This window comes from Myotis yumanensis, unplaced genomic scaffold (genome assembly GCF_028538775.1).
Source record: "Myotis yumanensis isolate MYYU_CA2020_CCGP unplaced genomic scaffold, mMyoYum1.0.hap1 SCAF_9, whole genome shotgun sequence".
Taxonomy (NCBI): domain Eukaryota; kingdom Metazoa; phylum Chordata; class Mammalia; order Chiroptera; family Vespertilionidae; genus Myotis; species Myotis yumanensis.
In genome coordinates, this window is record NW_027223760.1 from 76710387 (window position 1) to 76730325 (window position 19939).

General features: G+C 47.0%; 1 protein-coding gene across 2 annotated transcripts in view; it reads right to left on the reverse strand.

The window, feature by feature from the left end:
- Window positions 1–799: 799 nt before the first annotated feature.
- Window positions 800–19939, reverse strand: part of GLI3 (GLI family zinc finger 3) — a 278059-nt gene continuing 258919 nt past the window's right edge. For both annotated transcript variants that reach the window (XM_070424736.1, XM_070424735.1), the window contains 5 exons: window positions 19732–19881; window positions 18292–18456; window positions 11653–11943; window positions 7448–7775; window positions 800–6336 (listed from right to left, as the gene is read on the reverse strand). In XM_070424736.1, coding sequence (XP_070280837.1) covers window positions 4001–6336; window positions 7448–7775; window positions 11653–11943; window positions 18292–18456; window positions 19732–19881 — 3270 coding nt within the window. In that variant the 3' untranslated portion in view covers window positions 800–4000. The remainder of the gene's footprint in view (window positions 6337–7447; window positions 7776–11652; window positions 11944–18291; window positions 18457–19731; window positions 19882–19939) is intronic.

Here is a 19939-nt window from a genome sequence, read left to right on the forward strand (position 1 = left end):
AAATTCCTATTTTTTTTTCTTTCTGAATTCATTTGGACACCTTACGTGAGGGATCTAATTAATAAAGCGAAGAATCTGGGGTTCATGGGAGAAAGTTCTCCCTTGCGATTAAAACGTGAAGCATCCCTATGGCAGGGAGAGGACAGGGACTTGCATCCCACACCAGCTCCCTGGGCCACGCGGGTCATCTGTGCAGGTGAGTGCATGAGGCCCCGCCCATCGTTGCAGTCCTGAGATACCACCAGTGCCCTTGGTTGCTGGCTCCAAGGTCACCTGCTGCTATTCAGACAGAGGAAGGGGACCCACTTGGAGTCTGTTAGAGAAATCTGGAGAATATTGAAAATAAAATAAAAGGCAAATGAGGCAAAGTTGTTTACCTTCATCTGCAGTCAGTTATTAAAAGCCACATAAAAGTGGCCTTATACCGTGTTAGATTTTCTGTTGGTGTGTGTTCTACCGTAGACCCTTTGAAGTGAGAGGATCATGTATAAAAAAGGGACAAGTTAAGCTGTTGGCCTTTGAATCCTATTTAGGTCCTTCCGCATAGAATTTGGCAAAGCATAACATTAAGAAAACATGATCCTGGTTACCAGCGGTGCGTCCAGGCACACACCCGCCCTCCCGCTAGCAGGAACGTCAGCATCTCCTCCACCTTAGCGATGAGGGATCTGGGTCTCTGAGCACCAGGGCACCTGGTTTGCTGGGTGTGGGGGTCTGTTCCAAACACAGGCTCTGGATCTTTCCAAGGAAAGCATGCTTCCCATTCATCTACGAATTAAATAAGCATCACACTCAAATGTTCAGTACAAAGAGGGTTTTTTTATTGACATTGTAAGAAACATTGTTCTTTCTCTTTGTTACAAAAGGACTAAGTGGTTCTGAAAGCAAAAGTCGAGTCCATCTGTGGCGACTGCCCTCGGGGCTGGAGGTGGGCGCGGGCATCGCTCTGGAGGCAGGCCGATGCCAGGGAGGCCCCGGGCCGGCCACGTCCGGACACTATGCCTACAATACTTAAATGTATTTACACGTCTTTCTTTTAAAAAAGGATTACACATTTTATTTTTTTAAAAATCTAAAAAAGGTGAAAAAAATGAACTTGTACTTTATCTTACACGTTTGCAGGATACACAACAGCAACTTGTCCGAAGAGAACATCCTCCTATCGGTTCAAAACAACACGGGAAACCAGGTTACAAGACAGCTCAGACTCCGCTAACAGTCGTGTGCTCTCTCTCCGCCGGCTGGGGCGCATGCAGCCTTGCATTCTGATTGGGCAACACCAAATGGTCCCTTGCATCGACACGATTAACACAAAATAAGGCACATACATCGCAAGAATCAAAACTCCGTGGCTCGGGAGGCAGAGCCCACGTGTGAGGAGCAGGGGCACATCGAACTAGTCTCTAATTTGTCCTTTAGAAAATAAAACAAAGATGGTTTGACATGTAGAAACACGTTTAACAAAGATGTGAGACAGGAATGCCATGCAGGAGCCTGCAGCATCAAGGAGGATGGGACAACAGTGACACAGAGGAGAGAAGGCTGGAGGCTTGGGGGTGCCTCCCACCACTGGAGGTGCCAAGTTTACAGAGATGCACATCCCGACAGGACCCTTCTCAATGGCCCCAGGAGACCTTCCTGCCACTGCCGGTCACAACAGATCCATCGCTCTGAGATTTCAGGATGGAGAGGAGCCGCCTGCTGCCCTGGAGCGAGTCTCCTGCACCTCGAAAGGCAGGAGCAAGGAAAACACGTTTGCAAAGAAAAAGTGAAGGAGCCGGGCAACCCGGAGAATCCCCGGGAGCCAGAAGAAAAAGCAGAGGCACAAGGTGACGGCTCTGTGTATCCCAATCGCTGCCCGTCCTTCCTCGTGGGGCCAAGATGACAGGGAAGTTAGGGGGACTGAGGAACTGGGTACCATTCAGGAACTCCTGAGGAAAGAACTCGGGCAGAGGAGAACAGAGATCAGGCCCAACCACAAGAGCATGGAAGATAAGGCCAGGACCTGGGGGTTTTGAGGTTCCTGGAGAAAGGAGACGCTGGGAATGGATCACTGATTTGTGGCCAGATCAGGGGGGCCTACCCGATGAAGGCAGAAAAGGCCTTGGTTTTCCCGTTGAAAAGGGGGAGACTCGACTGTACTGAGCTCAGACTAGTAGCCGTTTTTTGCTTCTGGGCTCTGTTCCAACACAGATGCATCCTTTGATTTGAAAGAAGGCGCTGCACATGGGAGGGTGGCGGGATGTGGAGGAGAAATCCCGGCATCCCTCTGCTGAGCTCGGGGACAGCCAGGTGAAGGCAAACCCAGTTGTCTCATTCACCTCCACGCCAAGGTTCTTGGTCCAAACCAGAGAACGTAAACATGAGAAAAATGGGCTGGCCCTCACATTCTTTCTGTTATCTAATATATGACTGTATCCGGTGTTGCCTTTCCGAAGCTAATTTAAATGGCAGGGATAAAGGGGAAAAGCCACACAACGGAACCACGGGTCACTTTGGATAAGTCCAACTCCAGGATCGATGGGAAGAATACAGCAGATAGTCTGTACTTGAATTTATTGTTCAAATTTTAATAGTTGACAGATTTTTAAAAGTAAAATGCTGCATCATCCATGTACCCTGTGCACACACAGTATGTTCTTTATGTGTACCCACGGCACATGGGAAGTAGCTACACTCTTCTAATCGTTTAATCCAAAACAAAAGGACAGACTGGGCCCACAGGAAGGATTAACTGCATAGAACATTTAATTTCTTAAATGGACGCAGCATTCAACAGACAGGGTATAAAAAGGCATCCATACAGCTACTACACATCCCACCTAGTCTCTCAAATACCAAAAATGGTCGAAGGAATTTATTCCAATTATCCTTGTACGTGAGCTTTTCCTGTTACAACTAAATTTTATAAATCCCTGAAAACAGGGTGCTTAGAATAGAAGCAGTCCTTCCCTACATTAGCGACAGCCAGCTGTGGGATTGTACTTAGCACTACACATACTCAATTCTCAGTTATCTAGGATAAGGTAAAGAGATGGAACTAATCAACAAATACGGCAAACCTACAAATATTCCCCAAACTAATTAATTCTACGCAACAGCTTCAACTACAACCCACCTAGCCTCTCGCCAGAACAGAAGAAAGCAGCAGTGTGTCTGCGTGCCATCCCCGGGCTCCCCTGCTCCTCCTGGGAAGCTGCATGGCCCTGGGCGCTCACAGAGGAAGAGGCAACGTAGATAACTGAGAACTGACCGTACAGACCTGCCCCCCAAAGCACACGATGGACAGGAAGAATGGTAAACCCAAACTGTGAGCAAATGACTGACGCTCAAGAGCCCCACATTTCCACTTGTGGCAACTGTCAAAAGTGTGCCCTGAACTGAATTAGGGGTGGGGGTGGGGCATGTCAAAAAATCTGTGATCTATGCGACAATTCACCCACAAAAGATTCTTAAACTCACTATCCATTCTCGTGCCCAATGTGGGAATTTAGAAAACAAACAAACAAGAAACAAAACAAACACTGGGCATATGGAAAAAGTTTAAAAGGTGGTATCAAGCCTTTGGTCAAAGGCTTACCCACTCCTGTTTCCTGTGAGTAACAGAGGAACATGTCACACCCTTTCGTCTGACCTCTCTTCGAAAAGAAAGAAGAACATGCACATCACACATTTATACCGGTTTACTAATAAAGGGGGCAGACTGACAGGGGTTTTTTTTTGTTGTTTTTGTTTTTTTTTAAAAAGGGGGATGTTTCGAGTGTAACAATACTGATTCAAACTGAAATGGAAGACAGTTTCTCCCTAGAATACTTTAGGGTTTTTCAGAGTCCTTTTCCATAAAAGGAATATACTTGAAACACATCCCAAGATGTGAGATGAGATTGCTAAAATACATACAGAACTAAAAAACAAAAAACCAAAAAAACCCCAGCAAAAAACTGACTCAATGTAACCGTTTAAACTCCTGAAGCTGTTGGCAGTCCTTTCCCCCCAGCGCCTATTGCATAACTGCAAGGAATTTGCTTTCTTCCGCGAGGGAGGTCAGCAAAGAGCTCATGTCCCCGATGGCCATGTTGGTGGTGCTCACAGACAGCGCTGGCAACGGCACGGACGTTCGCGGCGTCGTGAGGCGGGAGGAGCTATGGGAAAGGTTCTGAATGATACTGGGGCTCAGGGCTCCTGACATCAAGCTGGCGTGGTCCCCGTCATCTATGATGGCGTCAAAATCAATCTGCACCCCTTCCAGGTCGTGGCTGTCGAGGCTGTCGACTGTGCTGGTCACCTGGTTCGCGCCCGGGGACAGTAGCTCCGAGTGCTCGGGGCCAGCCCCCTGGAGCAGGCAGCTGGCTTCTGAGAGACAGAACGAGCCAGTTTTCAGGTCTTGCGGACTGAAGCCAAGGGTTTGGTCATAGAACTGACCAGAGTAACTCTGCATGTTGGAGCAGAGTTGATGGGGCTGCCCTGGTGTCTCCATCTTGATGCCGTTGACCCTGCAGGTCTGACTGGTGTCACTGTGCTGTCCCGGCTGCAGAGCGAGGCTGCCTCTCTGCACGGCCTGGCGCCTGCCGCCTCCATAGCCTGCGCACGGCTGGTAGTCCCTGACGGCCGCCACGCTGGGCGGCGGGCCCCCGAGGCTGGGAGGCCCTGGCAGGCTGCTCTCTGGCCCTTGATAGACATTGGTATGTGAGGTAGCGCTAACCTGCCCCAGCGTCGGCTGCCCGGGGCAGCCTGCCCCCTGGTGGTGCCCGCTGTCGCTGAGCAACGGATGGGCCAAGTACCCCTGTCCCACCGGGTATCGGGTTGGCACGCCATTCACCGTGCTGCCAGCTGACTCACTGGGCATCGCGGACAGGCTGAACTCTGGCTGGCTCCCGTTCCCCTGCAGGCTGGTGCCTCTCAGCTTGGCCGCCTGCATCCCAGCACCACTGGCACCGGGGTCCAGCAAGCCGGGGGCACCAGGCTGCCTGCTGAGGCAGTTCCCGTACTGCTGGACCTTATAGGGCTGTTCGTGGAAGACAGTTCTGTTGGTGCCGGTCCCGCCACAGTGGACCGCCAGGTGCTCGGGCCCGCCATAGGCGCTGCAGTGCTCCCCGAGGCTCTGATAGGCCCCCGCTGGGCCGGCCCCGCTCCCCAGGGGGTTCTGGGGGTGGGCGCTCATGTTGGTATACAGCCCGAAGGCCCGCGCTGGCTGCGCCGCGGCCCGCGGGCCACACTTGAGCCTGGAGGAGGACAGGTCCGCGCTGCCGGAGCTGACCTCGTTCCACTGAATGGGCAGGTCGGCTTTGCTGGCCTCGGGGCAGGGCTGCTCCAGCTCGCGGTACGGCTGGCCGGCGTGGCTGTCGGGCAGCCCGGGCTGCTCGAAGTCGCCATGCCCGCTCCCCAGGCTGGGCCCCGGGGCCGCTTTGCTGTCATCAGAGAGGGCGCTCTGGAAGTGCTGCTCGTAGCCGGCTTGGTTCTGGGCGTTTAAATACTGCACCACGTCGTCGGGCAGGAAGTCCTCATCGTTCAGGCTCACGTCGGTGTCCATGGTCAGGGACTCCAGGGTGACGTTCTCGGCGATGCTGGGAGGACAGGGGGACGCGCGGAAGTGGCGGGGCGGCGCGCCCTCCGGCCGCGTGTAGTTCTGCAGCACCAAGCTACGCTTTTCCAGGGCTGGAGGCAAGACCGGGGGGTTGAAGCTGTTGAGGCTGTTGAAACGCTGCACCCTGGGCAGGGAGAGGCTCTCCGAGACCGTCCTCACCGGGTCGCTGGCTCTTCTCACGCCGTGGCCCAGCGCGTCCTGGGGCAGCAGGGGCCGCCGACCGTAACTGTGGGCTCCCCCGTCGCTACACCTGCGGGGAGGGTGGACCGGCGGCAGGGTCCCCGTGGACTCCCTGCCGTCCCCGAGCAGGGCCATCCTGGTCTTCAGGCTCATCCTTTCCATGTTGGGCAGCGGCGTGGGTGGGGGCCCGCCGGTGGCGGCCGCGTACTTGGCTTTCAGGCGGTACTGCTGGGCCGGCGTGAGGCTGAGCAGGCTGGGCAGCCCGTCGCACTGGCTGGCCTCGCTGGACCGGCGGGAGGCGTCGGTGGAGATGGGGTCGTAGGAGTCGGCCACGCTCACGTTCTGGGGCCGGCCCTCGGCCTGGGACGCCTCGCTGGACCTCCGGCTGGAGAAGCAGGGGGAGATGCCCGAGGAGCGGCGGCTGCTCAGGTAGGCCGAGCTGATGGTGCTGGTGCTGCTGTCCCTCCTGTTGAGCATGTTCAGCATGGTGACATCCACCCCGGAGAGGTCGCTTCTGTTGGGGAGGAGGGTCATGGGCCCGCCCACACTGCAGCTGTTACTGGGCTGGGTGCCTGCAGAGAGAGTGTGGGAGAGGGGAATTCATTTCAGGATGACTTGATCCAGGCCTCAGCAGAGGGGGAAAGGCCACGCGGTAACTGTTGTCAGCTCCCCACTCCAGGCAGCCTCTGTCACAGCCACCCACCTCTGTCGTGCAGCACCCAGAGCCACAGGCACCCGAAGGAGTGGGTGTGGCTGGAGGCCAATCAAACTTTATTTACAAGCTCACGGGCAAGTTCTGGGACCCTTGGTTAGACAGAAGAGTAAGGACTGCCTGGATCAGTTACAGTCCTCACAGGCCTAATGCAAGGACCGAATGCAAAGCTCAGGTATATACACAGCACTGAGTACAGGCATGTCCATAGGCCAGAGGCACTACAGGACTTCATGTCCACACCCAGGGCTCCCCGTGACATCCTATGAAACCAAAACACACAGTCTTCACCTTCGGGGGCTGCTCCAGGCACCCAGTGTTATCTCAGACACAAAAGCTGACTTGGGCCGAGAGTGCAAATGGTTGCCTGCCTTTCCCTGAACTGGACAAACATCAGGAAGGTGGCTGCTAACCTCCTACTTTCAGAAACAAGGCACAGGCACTGACCACAGATGCCCCCGCTGCGGGGATTTCTTCACCTGGTCTAATCGTTACCATGTCAACATCAGAGTATGAGTCACGCACAGGCTTACTTTTTGTTTCAGCATTGTCCCTTTAAAATACAGACTCCTGCACTAACTGGTTTGGCTCAGTGGATAGAGCGTTGGCCTGCGGACTGAAGGGTCCCAAGTTCGATTCTGGTCAAGGGCATGTACCTTGGTTGCAGGCACATCCCCAGCAGGGGGTGTGCAGGAGGCAGCTGATCGATGTTTCTCTCTCATAGATGTTTCTAACTCTCTATCCCTCTCCCTTCCTCTCTGTAAAAAAAATCAATAAAATATATTTAAATAAAAAAATAAAATAAAATATGGACTCTCCATACATTAATATGTATGATTGCAGCATAATTTTAAGTGTGGTGGAAAAGTTAGCAAGCATAAAACCCAGGGCCCGGTTCCTCTACAGTATTGTGACGGCATTTAAAAGAACCGAAAACCCTGAGCAAAAACACAGTCTGACACGGAACTCACCGTTTCCTATGAGAGGAGAGACCGCAGGGGCTTTGGGGGGTAGGATGGGGTTCAGTCGCGGAAGCATTCCATTCACTTGTTTGAGCCTTTCTAGTTTGACGTGCTCCATCCATTTGGTCCCTGCTGGGTTTCTCCTGGCTTGCAGAGCGAGGGCTGTGGTTGCAGTGGAAATGGTCGAGTCCATGATTGGGGTTTCGTCGATGGCACCGAGGTCTCCCACACCACCTCCTTCGCTCAGAGGAAGGTCGAGCCCACTGTTGGAATAGTTGCTGACGGGGGACTGTTGGCTGCTGCATGAAGACTGACCACCAGGGCTTGGCTGAGATGTCTGTCGGGGTCAAGAGAAAAGGAAAGAAATGTTACTGGAAAGAAAGGGAGCCAATAATGAGAGATGATGCAGATCAAGGCGTGCAGTACAGTCAATGGGTTGAAGGAGAACTACGTTCTGGCAAATGGGGGTAGCCTTCCTCACCCACAATGGTTGATGAACCACCCAGTGGAGATGCGGTGGGGAGCAACAGATGGCAGGGAGGGCTAGAAGTGGGGTGACTGACATGACAACAACCATGGAACCCTGTCCAAACGCCAACTCTGCAAACACATCTACTGGGTTCTAGTCCTACTTCCATGACTTTATTCTTTGGGCAAATGACCTAGCCACTCTAAACCCCAGTTTCCTTATCTATAATAATAAAAGTGTAATATACTAATTAGACTGAACGTCCTTCAGACGACTTTCCAGACGAAGCCGGGGGGTCGGAGGCTGGGGGGGGGGGGGGGGGCGTGAGGGAAGCCCGGGTCCCGGGTGCCCGAGGGAAGCCAGTGTCAGCAGCCAAGGGAAGGAAGGCCTACTCTTGCACGAATTTCGTGCATCGGGCCTCTAGTCTATAACATAAGGACATGTTATTTATCTCAGAGATTGTTGTGAGAATTAAGTGTGAAGCCCTGAGAGCACACTAAGTGTGTAAAAAGAAAAAAGCCTGGGTAATAGGAACTGATTGGCTCAGAGAGCATTAGCGATAATTATCCTTGTTGGTGTCAGTGCTTGGGTTCCTATATACCTGGGCTAATATATACCTGGAAGACATACTCCATAAGCACACACTACCTCCTCCCCATCTAGAGTCCCTCTGAGCTATTCAGGGAGGGTTTCCCAAGCAATTTGTAATCTCTCCCCTTCCTTCTAACGTTCCCAAAGAACAAAAGTTCTCTGGTGAGAGAGAACTACACTGCTCGCACTCAGCTACAGACCACGGTCATCCCAGGTGGAATGCACAGTGCTGTCAGGAGGGGGCTTAAGACACAGGTTGCACTTCCCGCCACCACAGTACACACACCCGAGCAGACGGACACGTATCAAGTGAGTGCCACATGATCCACTAAGTGTGCTGGGCAACCAAGCAGATCCATGTGCGAAACACAAATCTGGTCACGAGTCAGACTGGCTTACGTTTTTGCTTCCGCAGCCTTGGCGTGCCCGACCACCTGCTCCTGCTCTAAGGTTCTCGGAGCAGCCGGTCTTTGGGTGCCTTTTTCTCTGGATTGGCAGGTCAGAGTGTGTGTGTACACGAAACTGTGCAAGTGCACCCAAGCACACGCAGACACATGCTTCCACAGGGCACGGAAGGAGGCATAAGTGCACTTGTAATTAGAAAACTGATTAAAGAGGCTCAAACAGTTAAATATAGATTAAATTGCTAGCAAAAAAAAATGTATCCAGATCTTCTTCAAAGAAGGTGGTGCATGTCTGGTCTGGATTTAACACTCCTCGATATGGTAATTAGATAGTCTTTGAGAACATCTGCTTGGTCGGCCCCAGTGTGATTTATTATGAAAACCTGGACAAATGAAACAATGAATTTCACCATCTAACTCCACATGTCCACAAGCTAAATGTTCAAAACACAGTGCTTCTAGGTTTGAAACATAGCTGAGTGATGTTCTCTATCAAAGGAATCACAAAGCACAAACACTCAAGGAAAAGGAAATGAATAAAAATTAAACGTTAAAGTGAAGACAGAACGAAAAAGAGCAGAGAAGCCGAAATTCCCTCACCTTATTACCCACTGTCCTTAGGAAGTAAGAACAAGACATTTAGGAGCATTACACAGAAGGGATGTTGGTTTGATAGGAAAAAAGAAGAAAGAATTTAATTTTTAGCATGATGATCAAGTCAAAGACAGGCTTTTACAGAAAGAATATTAGAAATGCAAATCTCACGCGCATTAGTAAATGTCTATGAAGATATCTACCGATTCCCTAAGTGTGTGCACATAGACACATATAACGGTCTCCTGTGGGAACTGATGGATTCATTGACAGTGAGGAGCCTCAGTTTCCTGACCCATAAAACATGGGGCCTCGTCTCAGCCTCTGTGATCTCTTCTCGTCCTGTGTTTCTAAGATGTAGTTACTTTATAAAATATTTTATATCTTGTAATACCTTGGATGTCTCTTGACCAAATTGCTGTGAAATTTTATTCCTACCTATTTTCTTTTTAAACAATGGGTGTTTGGAGAGGATTTGATGAGTTTTCTTGAGCCAGAAATACGCATTACAGGTACAAGAGACTCTGGGTTCTTAGGATGTCCTAACAATACACATCGTTGTCTTTCGACGACATAATCTAAGAGACCACAAATTCACATTCCTTGTTTCATTGAACACTTGAGGATAAACTGTGGAATGTTCTGCACAATTAGTACACAGGTGGACTTTATTTTAGGAAGTTGATATGTGCTCCCAAGAAAAAGTATATAAAACACAGTTTATGACCCGGTTAAAGTACGGCAATCAGTCATAATACAGATGTAAACATTTTACTAAGGTGATTTTTAAAAGCAATGGATAGCTACCCACTGGGAAATGATGATAAACCTGCATTATCTGCATTATGTGTGACCAGAGTTACTGTCATTAAGACTCGTAAGCCTTCAAAGACAAACTCACTAAGTCATTAAAATCCAGTAGAAGTCATTGAGTTCTGCTCCATTAATTCTGGAATTGTCTGTGCATCATTTCCTGCCCATACGTACTGCTGCACAGTGACATCATTCAGGAATTCATAGGTGTCTATCCAATTGCTGGACTTTTCTAATGTTAAGAAAATGCTTTCTTGAGCTGAGTATAGAGTTGCCTGCGGGTCATTTCCATGTGTCTGGAAGTCTAAGCTTGTGACTTCTATCTGGCATCTTTCCTCTGCCTCCACAGGGACAGACTACAATCCAACACATTCGCAGAGCTGACTCCATTAAACAAGTGGCCAAATGCCAATGTACTGCCTCTCCTCTGATAGCTGCCCTTTCCATTGTTCTTCTCTTTTTGAGAACTCTTAACTGTTTTATTAAGGCACATACTATATAAAGCAAAATGAAGTTAGGAGGAAGCTGTAACAGTAGCATAATCCATATAGCCCATTCATCACTAAACCATAAAGGTGTTTGCTGGAGGCCTTTCAATCCCTCCCTTGCTCTGCACCTCCTTGGTTCAGACACCTCAGTGATATGGTCTCCAGAAGGGCACTAAAGCTGTAGTTTCTAAAAACTCAGCAGAAAAACATAATCCCTTATATCCTCATGCCTACTGCGCACTGCCCTGAGGTCCCACGGCTGGTGCTTGGCTATGCCAGGATTGGTCTGCTCCTTTCCCTGTCTGAGTGTTGAACTTGGCAGCACCTCTTCCTCTGCCTCCCCCATCACGTCCTCGAGCTGCACTGGTGGTGAGCTCCCCTCTCCGATGTTCTTACACAGATGTGTGCTAAAGCCCCATCCCACGGAGTTATATTTGTTTCTCTGGCCTGCATATCCCACTGGATTATAAACCCCTGAAGAATAGAGACAATGGCTTATTTAACTTGGAGTCGCCAGGGCAAAGAAGACAGAACACCTGTTAACAGAAAGACCCAATGAATGATTTTCTACATTACATTGAATTTCTGTCTGCCACAAGGTGGTACGGCTGCAGATCTACTTTAAAAACCATTGAGGAAACCCAGAAACTCTTTTTTTGACCTGAGTTATTCTCAGTGGAGCGGCTTTGAGTAAGTAATCCAGGTCACAGAGTTCACTGAGCTTTGACCTCCTTCAATCAGAGAGCTGGATGCCGTGAGGATGGGGGCAGCCTATTCTCTCTCAGAGCTCTCTCCAGCTCTGGTAAATGACCTCAGATGGCTTTGGGACAATCGGAAGGAAAGTGAATGACGTACCATGGGCTTCTCAGCCTTGACCGTTTTCACTTGGAGGCATTCCTCCCGCTTTGAGGTAGTGTTGCTGAGGTCCTTCTGCTCACCAAGGGCTCCCTGAGTCTGCCGGCCAGGTGACCTGGACTGGGGATGGCTGCCGGAATCCCGTGGTGGTGGGGGCCGAGGATGGATGTCCCCACGCTGCTTCTTGGTGACATGAGCCTCTGGGCCGTGCACTGTCTTCACGTGTTTCCGGAGAGAGCTGGGGTCTGTGTAGCGCTTAGTGCAGCCTGGGATTTTACACACATATGGTTTCTGCCAAAGGCCGCGAGAAGGAGATAACAGATTGTTAGGAAAGTGATTATGCCCAAGCCCAACTGTCTTTTGTGGTTGCTCATTATATTTTTAATTCTTTAAAAGCACTTCCACAAAGCTTTGAGGTATTCAAATACCTCTAAATGATACAGAGGTCTAATAAAGGCCATTTGAACATTGTCCACGGTCTAAAGAATCTATCTTTAAGACATCAATGCTTTAGAGCAGGGGTCCTCAAACTACGGCCCGCGGGCCACATGCAAATACAAATATTGTATTTGTTCCCATTTTGTTTTTTTACCTCAAAATAAGATATGTGCAGTGTGCATAGGAATTTGTTCATAGTTTTTTTTTTAAACTATAGTCCGGCCCTACAACGGTCTGAGGGACAGTGAACTGGCCCCCTGTTTAAAAAGTTTGAGGACCCCTGCTTTAGAGAGTGGTCAGGGAGAGCGAAGACTATACAACCTGTATTTATAATCTTGGAAACATTTATCCTTTGAGTAAGAAGAAGTATGGTAGTGTCACAGTAGGTTCTGAATAGCTATTTGATGATGACATTGATGATGATGATGATGATGATGACAGAGGAAGGCATAAAAGATACCCATCATTTAATCAGAAGAATGCTATATACCTTTTGGGAGAGCTCATGTGAAAAAAATACCTTATGGATGTCCTAGTTCTCAGCTCTAATATCACTCTACCCCCTTGAAAATGTGCTTTTTACACTTAGGCAGAAAAAAATTGCCTACAGATTCTTCCATGTTAGGTATCATTAAAATACTGTCCTTTGAGTAGCATCACAATTCTGTGGGGATGGTCAGGGCTCAGAATACCCAGAACCTTTCTGATCCTCAGAGTTGTAAAGCCCTGTTAGACTTTCCATGAAAGCTTACCCATAAACTGAAAAGGGCTAAGGGATGATGACCTGGAGATGGAGATTCCTGGCCTGGGCTCTGCTCCTGAGTATGAAGGTCTATAAATTATTCCATGTTAATTTCATTTTCTATGGGGGTTAGTGATCAAGCCTACAGCTACAGTCACAGAAATTACATGGATGCATATAGCTGAATGTTATTCAGATTACAGAATGGCTGGTATTGTATTTCATGACCAATATCGCAATTATGGATTTGTTTACTTGACTTGAAATATATTCATGCATGCTTATAAGAATAATACTTATATCTATATCTACATACCAGAAGATGAACTATTAGGTAAGCAATAATCATAAAAAGCATGATCAATATAATGCATCCATTATATCTAAAAAGATATCCTATCTTATAGAGTGTATGTGTCTAAAAGATGCTTTTCCACTAAAAGCCCAAGAACAGATGGAGTGCTGCCTCCAATAATGATGAAAGGTCCTAATGGAGTGAAACAACGACTATGAAAATCATCCTGAAATACTTCAACTCCAAATTTGAGATTCTTTTGGGTAGAACTGATTCCCATTAACTACGAATGACTTCTATTCAGAAGCTCCTGTGATTTGCAGTATGTGTGTGTGTGTGTGTGTGTGTGTGTGTGTGTGTGTGTGTGTGATGAAATAAGCCCATCAAATTCTGTGCATTAGGGACAGAAGAATGTCTCCGATGATTAGTGCTATTACTCTGACATGGGCCCTATGCATGCTCACTGCCCGGCTATGACATGCTGCTCCATCAGCAGACAGAGTAGGCTGCATGGGGCAGGTGTGTGGGGATTGGAGGAAGGTGGAGGACAAAGCCAGGTCAGCGTGACATGTTTGAAGAGCTATTTTTCCTATAAATATATGCATGTGCACACTATGGGTTGGCCTGGAAATGGGAACATAGCTATAAGTGAAATGAGTCTACAAATGTTTGTCAACTCTTACATTTCAAGAACAAGAGCACATACATGTGTGCCCAGGTGTCCTGCGTGTGAACATATAGACTTTCCACCTGCAAAAATCCATAAAGACACAGGTTCTGGAAACTTAGGCTTCACAACAAAACACATTATCTCAACTATGTAGCTTGGCACCCAAATTTTGTTGTCCCCCATGAGTAAAATGAAATATAACTGTAGGCGAAGGTAAATGTTGTCAGACTTTCTCAGCTGAGGTACCTGTATTTCCTGTCCTGCATGTTCCACTTTTGGCGTGGCCAGTACCTTTTTGACTCACTGCACTGATATTTGAAATTTTCTATAATAAAAAGTTTTTAAAAATTAAAAAAAAATGCTTGGTTGCTACTCTTGTTAAAGATGTAAAATTTAAAAAAAAAAAGCAATTGATACTGTTTGTACTTGACTTTGTAAAATTTACCCCGAGAACTTTTTCAACACACATTGAATGATCTCTGCTATAGGCAAGACTCTCTGAACACAAAGTTATATACAACAGGAGTTAATCTCAAGGATTATAAAATATGGTAAGAAAAACATAACAGCATGTAATTATCTACAATATAAAGTGTGCATGCTACAGAAGGATATGGGCAGAGGGGAATCATATTTTAGTTAGGATGATTGTGGGAAGCATTAAATATCTATATTGGGTATAAAAGAAACGGTTAAGGGTCATGGTAAGGGTTAAATAAGATTATGTAGCTCGGCAGGTGTGGCTCAGTGGTTGAGTGTCGCCCTATGAACCAGGAGGTTCAATTCTGCTCAGGGCATATGCCCAAGTTGTGGGCTCGATCCCCAGTGAGGGGTGTGCAGGAGGCAGCAGATGAATGATTCTCTCTCTCATCATGGATGTTTCTATCGCTCTCTCCATTCTTCTCTGAAATCAATAAAAAATATTTAAAAAAAGATAATGTATACCAAGTGGTTACCACAATGTGTTGCACATAGTAAGTTCTCAATAAACAGAGTTTTTATTAGGGCAGTGGTTGGCAAACTCATTAATCAACAGAGCCAAATATCAACAGTACAATGATTGAAATTTCTTTTGAGAGCCAATTTTTTTTAAATATATATTTTATTGATTTTTCACAGAGAGGAAGGGAGAGGGATAGAGAGTTAGAAACATCGATGAGAGAGAAACATCGATCAGCTGCCTCCTGCACACTCCCCACTGAGTATGTGCCTGCAACCAAGGTACATGCCCTTGACCGGAATCGAACCTGGGACCCTTGAGTCTGCAGGCCGACGCTCTATCCATTGAGCCAAACCGGTCAGGGCAAGAGCCACATTTTTTACACTTAAACTATATAGGTAGGTACATTGTTATTAACTTAATTAGGGTACTCCTAAGGCTTAGGAAGAGCCACACTCAACGGGCCAAAGAGCCGCATGTGGCTCGCGAGCCAGTTTGCCGACCACTGTATTGGGGGGGGAACCTTGTAGGTGGACCATGAAAGAAGAACAAGATTCTGAGGGATAAAAATGAGGGAAAGAGGGTGGAGGAAAAGAAGTATCCCTGAGCAAAGGTCCAGCAGCGGGACCAGTTCATGCGTGGGGCATGGCTGGTCAAGCTGAGGCTGTCTGGGAGGTTCCATTCAGGGTCACGATGACAAAAGGTCAAGACTGCAAGAGCAGGCCTGGGCTGGGTGAGCGGAGGTACAAGCCTGAGGAGTCTAACATTCCCACAAGAAAGAGGGAGCCATTGGAACTTTATGGAGAGGGAGATACGACCAAATCGGAGCTCAAGGAAATGTGCTTAGTTAGTGTGGCTTTGGGAGGAACTAGCTTCCTCGAGTGGGAATTACTGCCTTTAGTCTAGTCCACCGTGCTCCTTGCTGCACCTACAACAGCCAAGTGCTTTGCACATTAGCTATTGATATTGTTTAGTAAATCAATGAAGGTACCACTAAGGAAGCTAACAAATGAAAGATGGCATCTAGACTTATTTAGGATTGTGAGATTATACAACACTGGATTTCCTAGACAAACTTAATTTTGGTGTATCAGAAACTGTCCATCATTCATATGCCAGGACAAGCCTTATATAAAGAAGAGAGAAGAATAATTTACATGTTTGTGAATGAAATTTTATTCTGTGTTTATGGTCAATGTTAATAATTTCTTTTAGGAAAATTACTCAACTTTGGTGTCAGATGGATACTAGACTTATCGGGGCAATCACTTTGTAATGTCTAACACTACGTTGTATATATGAACCTAATATAACATTTTATGTCAACTGTAATGGACATTTTTTTTAGTTATTTAAAAAACTGCTCAGCCCTGGTAAAAAATATTAACCAAGATACCCGTGAACCTCACAACGCACTTAAACTCTCATTGGGCACGGCTCTTTCTACCTAACAAAAGGACAGAAGCTCAACTGTAATACAGTTAATTACAGCAAACATACATGTGTACATGTTTTAAAGTCCATGAAGAGATAAAAAGCTGAGTAGTATGTTTATGTGTATGCATTGCTAATCTGAACATACCCACTACTTAAATGTCTCCACAATAACAGGAGAGAACCTTGGCCTAAAATCCACAGGAATAAATACCCTCTAAGTTTCTAGTCAAAATGATACTTAACTATATTAAATGTAGTTAAACACATTAATTAAATTCTAAGTTTAGTTAATCAAATCCCCTAAAACATTTTAAATAGAGACATAATTCACATACTATAAAAAAAACACCTTTTAAAAGATGCATAGTTCGGTGTCATTTAGTACATTCACAATGTTGTGTAAACATTACCACTATTAAATTATAGAATATTTTCACCATCCTAAAAAGAAACCCTGTACCTGGAAGCCTCTGGCAACCACTAATCTAGTATAGCAGATTACACTAACTACTGCACATGGTAAAAGAATTTTGACATATAAAAAGGAGATGAAGAATCTTTCCTAAAACATCCTCAAACAGTTGATTAATAATAAGATATTCCAAATGACGTTTCCTTATTCCACCACGACCTTTCAAAGAGTTAAGTATGTGAACCTCCATGTGTGAGTTTACGTGAGTGTGGTTAATCTCCTTAGAGATGGGGTTTTGTTGTTTCTACTGTTTTTGTTGATCCTCACCCGAGGATATTTTTCCATTGATTGTTTAGACAGAGTGGAAGGGAAGGGGAGAGATAGAGAGAAATATTGATGCGAGAGAGACACATTGATTGGTTGCCTCCCACATGGGCCCCAACCAGGGCTGGGGATGGAGCCTGCGACTGAGGCACATGCCCTTGACTGGAATTGAACCCGAGACCCTTCAGTCCCCAGGCTGATGCTCTATCCACTGAGCCAAACCGACCAGGGCAGAGATGTTTTTGTTCTGCCAGTTCAGCTGAAAGGAAACTCAGTGAGGACCATCTTTGCCACCAAAGCCAATGGCCAGTGAGCCGACGGCACACTCTGTTTTTAACCAGATTCCCTCTCTCAGCTCTCCATCCGGGAGATCATGGATGGGCTTCCCAGTACCTTGGGAGGTCAGGTGACAGCCATGCCAAGGTCAAAATGTTCCTTCTCTCACACATTTCAAGCAAACTGCTGACATACTTGTGGGGCAGAGCTATGTTTCATATTAACAAATTCTAGGTAACTCTTCTATTTCTACCCAAACAATGGAAGCTTTTTTGTTCATTTCTGGATTCATTCAAGAGAAGGTTCACAGAGGAGCCAGAAGGAGCTAGATCTTCAAGAAGTTGGAGTGTGTAAGCAGGCATGCATTAACATGTACACAAAGTGAATCTGGAATCATTTTCTTCTTATGCTTCCCTGAAATTTTGAGGGAATAACTACCTAAAAATAACAGCAACACAACAGGATCCGCCCACTCACCAACCATGAAGCTTTACTCAACATGTTATCTTAAATAACTGACTAGAAACCATTCTGAGTTTCTGAGAATAACTTCCAAGACCCGTTGGAATACAGAATGTCTGGAAATCATAGTTAGCCAAGGCTGGTTGCTCTGTAAAAGTCTTTTTTAAATATAATGCATTGGAAGATACGACACCTGGAGAAAGCAAATAAAAATGGCTGTTTTAGTGGAAAGCTGCTGCCAGCTGTCAACATGTGGCTTTGGACTCTATGCCTGGTGCTCACAGGGTCATCCTTCCCATGGGTTCATGCTACTCCTGGCCTAGCAAGTGGATGGAATTCCAAGTTCAATGCTCTTACTGTTTGACCAGCAGGTGGCAGTTCTGAAAAAAAGTAGAACCTGTTTGCCAGGGGTTTTAAGAAGTTCCCTCTTCGTCAGCATTCCTCTCTAAACCAGGCCATTTTCAGCCCTAGCTCAAGGCCCCAGGCCTTCACCGGCAGCATCCGTGCTCACTCGTGCTGGGAATGGTCATGAGGAAACAGAATGGAACAGGTTCACCTCTCCCTCCATGTATGGTCTCCATGAAGGTTCTCTGTTTCTACCCACAACGTCTGGGCCCCAAGCGTGTCTCATGGGGAGCCTTACCTCATTGGAATGTGTTCTGTTTTGGTGCTTGGCACGATCGGAAGCATTCGAGAAAGCCTTGTTGCAACCTTCATGCTCACAGACATATGGCTTCTCTCCAGTGTGAGATCTCAAGTGTGTTTTCAAGTTTTCGAGTCTCGAGTAGGCCTTTGTGCAACCTTCAAACTGAAGACAACAGGTAAATCTGGATTACTCCACACAATAACAGCTTATGCTTAACTTTCCCTCCAATTGACAGAAGACTGACGTTTTGAGGGTCAGCAGCTTTTCAAAACCAAGGAACAAAAGTCCACTAAACTCTGCATTTATTGGGATTTAGTGCAGCTCCAGAGAAAGCATTTCAGTGCTGGTGAAAGTCATGGAGATCTTTTCTTAAGAGACCACTCAGTGCAGACAATGGGTTCCATTATCTGCTCATTGATCTCCTTGAATTCCCACTGATTTCAGATTCAGCACCAAGTTCATTATATGGCTTTGTGTGTTTATAAAGGGCCTTTAAGATGTAAAGCATCAGGGCTGAGCAGTGCCCAGTATGCCTGCCGGGCACCTCAGTGAAAAAAGGCTTAGCCTCCTAGGAGTCCCAGCCTAGTTGTGGGTAGGTTTATACTGGGCCACAAGAACAGACTAAGAGAGGAAATACTCTAAAACTATGTAGGTTATATATATATTTTTAAAGTCAACTTAAGTTTTTAAAATCACGGTTGGCACCGGCTTTTGCCCTCCAAGTCCTCTGACACGATGGATATGGGCACTGGGGCAGGCCCTGTGTCTGTGCGCTCATGTCCAGGGCCCACCAGTGTGTCCCAGCCACTGCCTGCCCACTTGCCACTCTGCACAGCTGTGCTGTCCATCCTGCTAGCCACAGGGGGATATTTATATTTAAATCTTCCAAAAACAAATTTTAAAAGTTAGTTCCCTGGTTCTAGCCAAATCTCAAAAGCACACAAGAGCCCGGCCGGTGTCACCATTTGATTCCCAGTCAGGGCACATGCCCACAGGTTACGGGCTCGAGCCCCAATAGGGGGTGTGCAGGAGGCAGCTGATCAATGATTCTATCTCATCATTGATGTTTCTTATCTCTCCTTTCCTCTCTGAAATCAGTAAAAAAATATTTTTTAGAAAGTGCACAAGAGGTACATGTGGCTTGTGGCTACTGTGTTGGACAGTACACGTGCATCTAGAACACGTCCATCATCCCCCAAAGCTCAGCTGTCAGCATTCTTTCTCCATTTCTCACTTCCCTTCCATTTCAGAAATCACTTTGACAAACCACTGTATTTATCACAGACAGCGCCCGCCACCCAGCCATGCCACCCCTGAGCTGGAGTCACCATCATGCACAACCCTGAGAGTATGGCAAAGCACCCATAGTACGAATCCTGACACCCACAGGTGTGAGGTGACCCCCAAGCTGACAGCCTGTACCACCTGTGTACTCACAGTGCATTTGTGAGGTTTCTCTCCCGTGTGTCGTCTCATATGCACCACCAGCATATACTGGGCTTTGAAGGGCTTCTGCTCTCTTGAGCAATCTAGCCACCGGCACACAAACTCCTTCTTCTCTCCATGAATATGGTCATTGTTTATATGCTGAGGGTTGAAAAAAAGCAAGTGAGAAATTAAATAAAAATCTATTAGTAATTTCTAA